At 33.9% G+C, this 10,967-nt stretch overlaps 1 protein-coding gene across 1 annotated transcript in view; it reads right to left on the reverse strand.

The window, feature by feature from the left end:
* The window catches only part of Smp_133260 (hypothetical protein), a gene marked incomplete at both ends in the record, with an annotated part of 13,968 nt that extends 11,351 nt beyond the window's left edge, over window positions 1-2,617 (reverse strand). Inside the window, one exon of the mRNA XM_018793422.1 lies at window positions 2,508-2,617. Coding sequence (XP_018647936.1) covers window positions 2,508-2,617 — 110 coding nt within the window. The remainder of the gene's footprint in view (window positions 1-2,507) is intronic.
* Window positions 2,618-10,967: the final 8,350 nt, after the last annotated feature.

Raw genomic sequence — 10,967 nt, forward strand, 5'->3', positions numbered from 1 at the left:
ATTTTCTGAAGAAGTGGCTTACACTGAGTCACGAAACATCAGAGAATCTAATTTTCCTACTCACTAGGATATTGCAAATAAATTACTTATAAAAATCTACCTAATGCTCAATTTATTCAAAATTATCAAACCATGGTCATGATACCCATATATATATATATATATATGGCTGATTAACTGATTACTTCTACAATGACCACTGAAAAATGAAACATCAAATGATTTCAATGACATTTCAATGTTATTTTATTCTTCCATTGTAATAATCATCCTATATCAATCTTCATACATTTCTATCCACAATAAATTATAAAGAGACTTAATTATCACAACAATATTAATCAGTTTAATGGTGATATGAAATTATAAAAATACTATTTATGTTGAACATGTTTATACTACTGATAATTTACTTTTATTCGTTTTTTAGAAATCTGATTTATTATTATTATCATACAACGTTACGTTCATTTCATCATTATTTCACTTATTATTAGATGAATTAACCAAATTAATATACCTCGGTATTGTGTTGTTTGTTCGTTTGTTTGTTTATTTGTTTGCTTGTTTATCCGTAAATAAACACAACCCTTGTTTAATAAGTAAGAATAATGTTTTAAAAAAATGAACGAAATAAACAACATAAACACAAATGTTTATTTATTTTTTAATGAAATAACATTTATATTCATTAATCACATTCTACTTGTAAACCATTATCTTTTCTTTTAAAGCAGATCTAATCAGTATAAACAAATAAATAGATGAATACATGTATAAATATACTTTTCTTTTTTAATATAATTAAACACACTACTTGAAATTAATTTATCAGTATTTTATAGTGTTCGTGCTTTTTTGTCTTTCTAGTTTCATTGGATTATTATTATATTAATATCAGAAGGGGTTTTTGTGGATATTATAGTAATTTTAATAGTTAAATTCATGAGTCAATTGAAGTTAGACAACTATGGAAAACCTGGAAGCACTGGACAGATGTTTTGTCCTATTGTGGGACTCCTCAGCAGTGCGCACCCACGATCCCGCCTCACGAGATTCGAACTGAGAACCTATCAGTCTCGCGCGTGAGTGCTTAAGCTCTAGAACCACTGAGCCGACATCCAACGGTGTTAATGTCTATCTTCAACTAATCCACAAAATCGAGCGACACATCCAACATTGTCTTCAGTGAGTTACTGTCTCACACACCAGACCCAGTGCTACTCACTAGAACCCCAGGAAATACCTCTTGAAGCCAGTCACTAGTGAGTCGTCCAGTGCTTCCGGGTTTTCCATAGTGGTCTAGCTTCAATTGACTCATGACCACAACTATTAAAATTATTATAATATTATTTATGGATTAAGAAGAAATAATTTACGACTGATTACTGTTGATTCGATGAAGTAAGAGTTGTTCAGAATAAAAATTAGAATACTGGAAAATCAGTTGCACTGATGCTATTGTCTAGAATGACAATAAAAACTTCATATTTGAATCATCTACTTTAGATAACTCAACAACACCAACACTATATGTGCTAATAATTTATAAACACATTAATATCCGATTGATGGGTGGTTGAATTAATAATACTCATCTAAAATTAGTATCAATCTAAACAAGAGATATTCTCAAATGTTTATTAAATTGACTATTCAGAATAAAGATGGTCTTGTTAGTTTGAGAAACAATTAACAGAACTTAAATAACTCACACAATGATGGACTCTTACGATGAAGGATTCAATATAGACTATCAGTTGAGATGATCAGTTAAAATATCGAGGGTCTATCGATATCTTTGATAGGAATAAATATGCACCGTTCTTACATCATATAAGCTGTAGAAGTTAAAAAATATACCAGTATATCGATTGTATTTTGTCATCAAAGTGCGATCGATGTTAAATCCATTAATAGTAAAATTATACTTCATTGGTTTACTGGGACATCCTTAACAAAATAGTCACATTAATAGGTGAGTTGTCATCAAAATGTATTGGTTTACAAAAAGCATTCTCTTGACCTAGATTCTTGAAGCCCATGCTTACAACATCATTCATGGGAGTATGAATATTCTAGGAGAATTATATTATAAAGTTTTGAGAAAAAGTATTTTTAAAAGATTGCTCTTAGCTTACAAAACATGTAATTTCTTTGTATAGAATTAATATTTAATTTAATTTCTTATACACACTTACCTTTACCGACTTTTTAAAGTCGGGAAACAATCTCATAAAGCCAAATCAAGAGATTTTTCGGCTATTTTAAATAATATTTACTTAAATTGAAATCGTTGACAATAGATAAGGCAGTAACTAATCATCGTTATAAGACCACCAATTTTTTATGGAAACCTGTAAGATCACATTGTTAGTAACCAAACACTCAACAAAGCTGTTTAAATAAAGGAACATCTTATCCCTTGGTATGAATATTACTAAATGCATAAAAATTTTTGTATAGTCGTATTTTCATCAGCCTTTAATATTCCATTGATAAATTACCTTTCACATGTTATAGTTGTGATCGTATAGTTTAAAATTGAAGTCCATGTATTAATCATGGCAAATAAATTATTCCGACTACTGTTTTCAATTGTGGTATTTTTAGGCATTTTCGAGAAAGAATTCCCATCTAATTTAATCACGTATAAAATTACAATATGAAAATACTCTCACCATACATTTTGCCTGGTATTTACTATGTGTTATGTTGAGAATTGGCTGAAGTTAAAAATATGAGCCATACGATTCCAACTCAGTAGTCTGAACATGATGAAATTTTAACGATACCTAAAGCTCCTAGATACCGGATATAGACTAATGAACAGTCTCAAACTAGAGCAAGATGACAGCTGAATTCTGTTTGGTTTTCAACATTTCTCTATCTGATCATAATCTGTTATGGAAAAGCTCATCATATTTTCACCGTTCACTCAAATAAATAAAATTAATTTATTCTGTTTCAGTTGCTATTCTAGCTTCATTCGCCTTATAAACGAAAATATATATCTAGAACTCTTGATTTGTTTGAAGTAACATTATCAAGACTGATTATTTGAAAGAATATAACTATTGTATCGATGTAAAAGACTATCTTTTGTGGGAGAAAACAACCAGTAACTTACAAGTATAGTTTTCAATCTATTCAATAAAATGGGTATAAAAGTTTTTATCCATTAGTATAGCTATATTGATAGACTGCTTATCTATGATACAAGAAAGCTAACTTGCTTTTCAATACTTTGGATTAAAACAAATAATTATAAATTCCTCATAGATTATGATGTATTCAACTTTTTCTTTGTCTCATTTCCTGTTTATTAGTCCAAAAACTAAGGATAACTGTAAACCATGAATTCTTTCTCATATTGTTCTGCCATTTACACTTTCTGTATGAGAATAAGTAGTTTGTTATTTTTGAGATTATTCAACAACATAACTAACCTATCGGTCTAAAGATTGGTTGATTAAGTTATCTTGAAGCTCAGAGACGAATCCTAATAAGGAGTTTTACCATGCACCACTGAAAAATCTTTAAATAAAAACTGAATAGATGCTCATTACCCTGAGACATAATATTGTTTAGCTTAACACCCATTAATAATTAAAGTCATTTTCATTCCTGTTTTGGTAAAATATAACTTCACAATGATAAGCGAAACTTTTGTCAAAGTATATTTTGCTATTACTTAATTAGAACGAATTTGATACAATTTCATTAGTGAAATTTGATTAGGTCTATGTATGATGTGTACTTTTTCTAGATTGTCCCTTTCGAGCATGCATTCGAGAGGACTAACAAACTTTCCGCTTGAATTATCTTGTTCCGCTATTTACTTCATCAATTTGTTTTCACGAGTTAGTTGTACATATTTTATGACATATAGTTTGCTTGCTTACTAGTTGTTTTTTTTCACACTACTATAATATTGTTACTATAACTGTAGTATGTGTAGTATTTTTTCACTTGTGTTACTATCATTCACCACCATTATTCTCAACATCATGGTCATCATCATTGTTTGTCATTTCCATGTTGTTCAAACAACATGTTGACAAACAAAAAATATACGGTGTTTCTGAGACAAAAGGAAAGAACTGACGAAATTCACTAACTGAAGTGTGAAAAAAACTTTATGAATGTTAAAACAAACAGGTGAAGAAGAACGAATAAATAAATAAGGATAAAAAGCATGAAATGTAATTTCAAAGCTTATTTATAATTTTATATATTAAAGTGAACAGTTAATAATGAAAATATCTGTATGTTTAATCTCATCTACAATTCGGAAGATAGGACTATCAGTGTGAATCAAATATACTATCAAACTTGAGTGGTTACTTTAAATGACATTGCAATGTTTTCGCCGCAAGTTTTTACAGTTGAGCATATAAGTATGTTGAATAAAAACTTCTACTAACGACAATAGTAGTAAAAGTAGTTATACTTACCACCTGGTTATTGGTACAAATTTCAAAAATATTAAAGTTCATACCTATTCAGTATCCGATTCAAAGACTTCCGTCCACACTCGGAAAACTTTGTGCGAAAATTCAGCAAAAATTCCTATCCATAAGATCGTTATGTTCCTTTCCTTATTATATTCGCGTGTATTTGAACTTATACTATTGTTATTTTGCCATTACTATTGACTTGTTCTCAACTACGTCATGTGCCTTAGGTAAATAACAAGTGTATTCTTTTTAAAATTACTTGTCAGTACAATCACTAATCATGTCATTCAACGAATTTCTCACGAACATATTTGAGGTGTTTGAATGAACCAACGACTTCTTTGTATTGATGACTGCTTGATTTTGAATTCCAAATACAATACATTCGTTTTTGTTCATTTAATACTTCTCGATTAAATTGTGCTTTTTCAAATACTTTTAAGTATCACAATATTCCTACTATAACGAACACCGAACATTAGAGTAAACAGTTGTCATTCATACTTATTAGATGTTACGAACAACTCAGTTAACGAAAACTCTTAGTCCCATTAATTGGTTTGTCCACTTCTCCGAGTATCCGTATTCTAGAATCAGCATTGAGCACTAGCTTATTCTGTGAGTCATGAATAGCGTTTCAAAGACACTTAATATCAATCACCAGCATCATTTCAAAGTCTTCTGCTTTCATCTGTCATAAATCACAACCATAAAACAGAACAAAACGAGCTGAAAGCCAGTATATTGACCCTTTTGTTGGGAGGTAAACAAGTTTCGCAAGTAGAAAAAGACAACCGAGTTTTCTACATCCTTGCGGAGGTTTCGTCAGATACCAGCCTATCAGAATTTATGAGATTCCCAAGACAAGCTAACTATTCAGTGCATTCAGCCACTTTACTCCTTCCTATTAGTATAAGTGTTCACGTAAATCAGTCATAAAGCAAGATTTCGCAATTATCCGGAATAAAACTTACCCTAAACATTTTTTCATTAATACTGAAAGGGTTTAGAAAGCTATGAACTTTGTGAATATTTTCACAGAACGGAACTACGTTATCTGAGTATCCTGAGTCAACAAATGAGTTTCCGAATACAGCAGTGATATCTGGAAAATCAGATGAAGATAGTATTGTTTCCAAAAGATGTCTATGACGAAGTTAATTAAAAATAGAGGAAGCTGGCTACATTGGTAAATATAACTTAAGATTTACGATCTTCGTCACCGTTTATCACAAGCCCTAACTCGAATATTAGTTTCCAAACGCATATACTCTCAGACATTTACCTACTTTCTTTGCAAAACCTTCAAAAAATGACATTTTCACGAAACCCCTTGCTGTATGGGTTGAGATCCTTTCTTCAAGATGAGGAACATGATTACATTTAAGAGTTGATTTTGCTGATAACTGAGATGACCATTGATCTGGACTAGCCAGTCAACTTTTCTTAGTATTGAAGTCAACCTGACCCATTAAACTGAACTGCCAATCTTAACGAACTCTGTAGTCAATCTGTCGGATCCTACTGCTCCCTCTTGCTTTGCAGATCGTATGGCTTTATCCACCTCGCTGAGGGTTGATAGGTGTAGTGACCGGCCAGTCTCGATAAGAACACGATTGGAATAACAGAAACAATTATTATTATTGTAACCAATTTTACCAGAGATTGTTTTACTGTATTTGTTTAACTGTATCAGACTCACTTCTTGTTCCGCTATCCGCCTTGTTCGATTCGAACTTTCTTACGCTCTGCCCATTTTGCCTGTACCCGTTGGCACGTCTCGGCATTATTTCGATACCACGAGATCGCCAATAAATATACTTGATTTACGAGTTATCAAAGGAACCAAGTCGTTTTTAGGCGCGTAATCGAATAGTAGTGGTGATCATAGTCTGTCCTCGACTCGACACCTACTACATAGGTTTGTTTCAATATCCTATTCCGACTGTTTAGTAATAGGGGACAATCGAAAAGTGACTGGAGGCCAGTTGAACTGCTTTATGACTATCATTCTGATCACCTGAACTGAGAACAGATTGCCGTCCCCAATATTAGTATGGTCAATCTCTAGAAGTCGGCCATCTATTTCTTAAATCAAAAGAATCTTACAGTCCTGATGAATTCCAGCATCTAGGGTGTTACTTTCTGGAAGTTTAGTTCTAGACGATGTCATTTTTCTGTGCGAATAGCATATTGAACTTGCTAGAAGGAAAACTGACGGATTTATGACTAAAACGGTTCCTTATCATCAAGCCCTAGAGAGTAACAAGCTTAGGAAATCGGTTATATATAACTCTAAAGATGTTGAAAAATTGACCAGAAAAGATAAAGAGCGCAGCGTCAGTGAAATTACACTGGACCATAGGCAAATTATAAGTTTTGATGAACTACTCTATACTTCATAATACTGACCACTGACCTTTGAGTTGTTTGCTGAATCTCATCAAGGTCAGGGATGACCAACATGGAATGATTAGTCGATGCCGTGCAGCAGCCTATCTTCTTATTATGAGTGACTCTCTCTTAATTTATTATCTCGAATAACCCGTCTTTATTGTAGGATTTTGAGATAATCGTGAATATTGGTTTTTTTTATGGAACAAGACTATTCTCTTAATTTGAGTCCTTATTTATTTATTTATTTATTTAAACACATATATATTGGTACAAAAGGGCAGGTGAGTGTATTTTACTTCCTGTATTCAGCCTTGGTACGTCTATGGCTATAAGACCTGATAAATGCTAGTCCTCATACTACATTCAATAACTTTACTACTTCTAGTTATCTCAGTTTTCTCTGTCCCAAAAGACCATTAGGGAATTAGGATACCCGGTCATCAGTCTAGAGAGTACTAGATAAAGGGTCATTATATAGTATAAGTTTAACATAAGATCCCTTGAAACAAAGCACTAAAATCATTAAGTCAAACTCTAGTAGATGAAGATAGTTAGTCAAACGACATAAGTTAGTGGATTATTTTAATTATGGTAAGGGTCTGCAGATCCTAGGCAACACATAGTGATGAAGATGCCACATGCATTGTAGTTTGACAACACTTTACCAGCAACACCCTCTATAATTGAATCGCGCCCACCCAGTGAAATTAAAAGTCAGAAGCGAGGAGGTTGGAAGATATATTTGATAGATTTATCAGTATATCGAGGAGTGACTGATCTAAACTGGTTAGTGATCACAGAAGTTGAGCACGACGTTCCCACTCGTGATATGGTGAGGATGCATGACCGAGTGAGTCGATTAAAACTAATGTGGTCAGCACCCAATGTCAAACACTTACAGAGCTATTGATTTTGGGGATTTATTTACCTTTACAGTGGCTTCGTACATGCGACTTTAAAGATATGAAGCTTGCGTGTTGTTGGACTTTTTACCCCATCTCCATTGTTCAAGATGAAATCTTCTTCAAAGTTTATTTGATCTCAGGTTTTGTACCCTGTTGCTGTGGTCTCAAAGACGATTAGTTTGAAATGTAACAAAAGGATTTGACGTGTTAATACGCAAATCATTTTTAAGTATATGGAGTGCCAATATATGGTTGATATCGCGTTTACGATGAAAGAAAATAAATGTTTAAGCGTTTTAGGCTCTCATGCTGGAATTCGCTGAGTGATCTGTAACCAATTTAGTTCTGACACTCTGGACACTCTGGAATATGATGGCACCATTAATAAAACACGGACTATCTACTTGGACGAAATACTCTAAGCGAAGTGTTAATTATATCCATAACTAACCAATCAAACCGTTGCTTAAGCTCCCACCACGTTTATCTGATCTGTAAATTATCCCTCTTGCATGTGACCCTACCAATTGAAAGACGTTATTATCCTGTTATATTAATGTGACCCATAAATTTTATTTTTTCGATAAAACAGGCAATACTGGTCGGTATGTTTGTGTGTTTCACATAATGACTGTAGTTTATTACTTATTGTACTAATCTAATTGCTCTTATGTTTAGAAACATAAAGTTTAAAGCCAAGTTGCCCTTGTTCTGACTATAGCTTTCACATAGACTCTGGGATCGCCAGTATCGCGTTTACAGTTTTAGTAGTATATCTGTAGGACAAATTAAATCCTACACGAAGTCTCTCATAAGTGTGGGATAAAACCCTAAACATTCCCTCAACAAAACATTTGAATACTCAATGGATTTATTACAACATTCGAAAACCTATGGCGAATGCTACATAACAATGCTCATTTATTTTCAAGACACGACTTCTTGTTATTCCTAAGTATTATTTTCGTGCACGTAATGTACCGTTAAAAGCATACTGATAACTATCGGCGTGTCTAATGTGCATAAGTATACTCTCTATATAAATAATTTCGAAACTCGAACATTGTGACCATCTAGCTAATTCGTCCAAATCAACTTCGACATCAGGATAATCAGCCTCACCATTTATTTTTCTTCAGACCTTGGCATCATCTGCAAACAACAATGTCTACGACTCAAGCGGTATTGGTAATATATTAATACAGTGAAGAGAGAGTAAGGGAACCTTGAATGTGCCCCAGGGCACACCGACGCGTTTCACCGATTTCCATTCATGAATTGTCTCACTTGACTCACCCTCCGTCTCCGGCCACCGAGGGAACCTGTTATCCAGAAGGTGGAGAGCTTCTGCATAAGCCCTAAGTGTGACACCTTATCGAGTGGCTTCCTAAAATATACGACCATCATGTTGACAGACAAACCGCTATTTTGAGCTGTTACTCAATCCTCTGGCATTTATTGTGTTAGTTAAACAGGAATATTTATTCCAAAGTCCGATATGCTCGGTTGTTATCAAGTTTTCTGATTCTAATTGACTTAGTTATCTAGCCTAAATTATCTTTGCAAACACCTTAACTACTCTGTTAGTGAGATTGACATTTTGATAGTTGAACATGATCAGTCTCTTTCCATATGTGAATAAAGGGCTAACTATTGCATCCTTCCAATCCCTATGGAGTTAAGTTTGAAAAAGGGAGATGTTGAAAAGCGTTGTGTGTGGTTCTGAAATAATGTTCACGAAGGATTACAGAAGTTGTTGATATAGCCCACCAAACCCGATGACTTACTAGATGTGAAATTAATAAGCAATTGAAGAATAGCTTTTTCAGTTTCATGTACTGGCCCTATACCTGGTATCTCGGTGAGGTGGTTATAAGAATTGTGCTTAACAACACCAGTAGAGTAGAACCTGCTGATTCACTTTTAACAGTTAACACCAAGAGGAGGTGAAGATTGATGAACACGGGAACATTCATTCAGTCGGTTGACATGGCTCGGCCTCGCAGACTTGATCATACTATATAACTTGTCTTTATTCGCACATGATATTAATTGGGCTGAGATGGCTACTACAAGCCAAGAAACTTCTTAGACGTAGGAAAAAACATTGGAATATGTTCATCACTACAGACTCAGAATAGTACAGACCCAGTTATTGTAAGACTAAGAATGCTTGTAAAGCGTTGATAAGTATGACTAGACAATCATATGAAAAACAGTTAGATAGGGATTTCGAAAATAGTCCGCAAAGGTTATTTTCGTAAATATAGAGGTGAACTCATAAAAGTGACAAAATCCTACCTTTTTTGGTACGAGTAAGCCCGTTGATATTGACAAGAGACGACACTGAAAAAGCTGAAGCTTTGTCAAAATATTTTGATAAAGTGTTTTCTATCAGTAGTGAGGAACAACCAACTATTGATCGTGATTAAAGCGGCTTGTTGATGGATTCTGCAGTAATTGAGAATAAAACTGTATTAATGTAACTTCAACATCTAAAACCAGATAACTCCAGTGGTCCTGACGATATTTGTCCTAGGATTATGAAGTCCCTGTGGAATGTGATTGTTGAACTCATGACCATAGAATTTGATATGTATTTGCGACAGTCCAGAATGCTAAGAGACTGGAAGGGTGCAATAATCAGTCCGGTGTACAAGGAGGGGAGGGGGTCAGAGAACTTGTTAGCGACCATCGACCCGTTAGTCAAAGCAGTGTAGTTGTCAAACTAATGGAATCGTTGGTTCGGATGTCAAGATTGATCTATGTGGAATAACGCAATCTCTTATCTAGGGAACAACATGGTTTTCGGAAGGGCCTGTCATACTTGACAAGTCCTTTCATTGCAAGAAAAGATTGGGCTGCAGCAATAGATAGAAATATTCCTGTAGAGGTAATTTTATAGACCTAAATAAAGCCCTTGACAAGGTATTTCATCTCGGTCTTCAATTATAACCAGAAAGTTTTGAAATCCATTATGAAATCATAAACTTGGTAAGTGACTTTCTCAATGATAGAGGACAGCGAGTAAAAGTAAGTGGAGATCTATTAATGTGGGAATCTTCAGAAAATGTAGTTTCCCAAGATACAATTCTTGGTTCTTTTCCTTTTCTATTTTATGTCAATAAATTACCAGCCGTAGCAAAGTCATTCGTTTTACTCTTCGCCGATGACATAGAGATTTGTAGATCCATACGCGTATGTC

Source organism: Schistosoma mansoni, chromosome 1 (genome assembly GCF_000237925.1).
Source record: "Schistosoma mansoni strain Puerto Rico chromosome 1, complete genome".
In the NCBI taxonomy this organism is placed as follows: domain Eukaryota; kingdom Metazoa; phylum Platyhelminthes; class Trematoda; order Strigeidida; family Schistosomatidae; genus Schistosoma; species Schistosoma mansoni.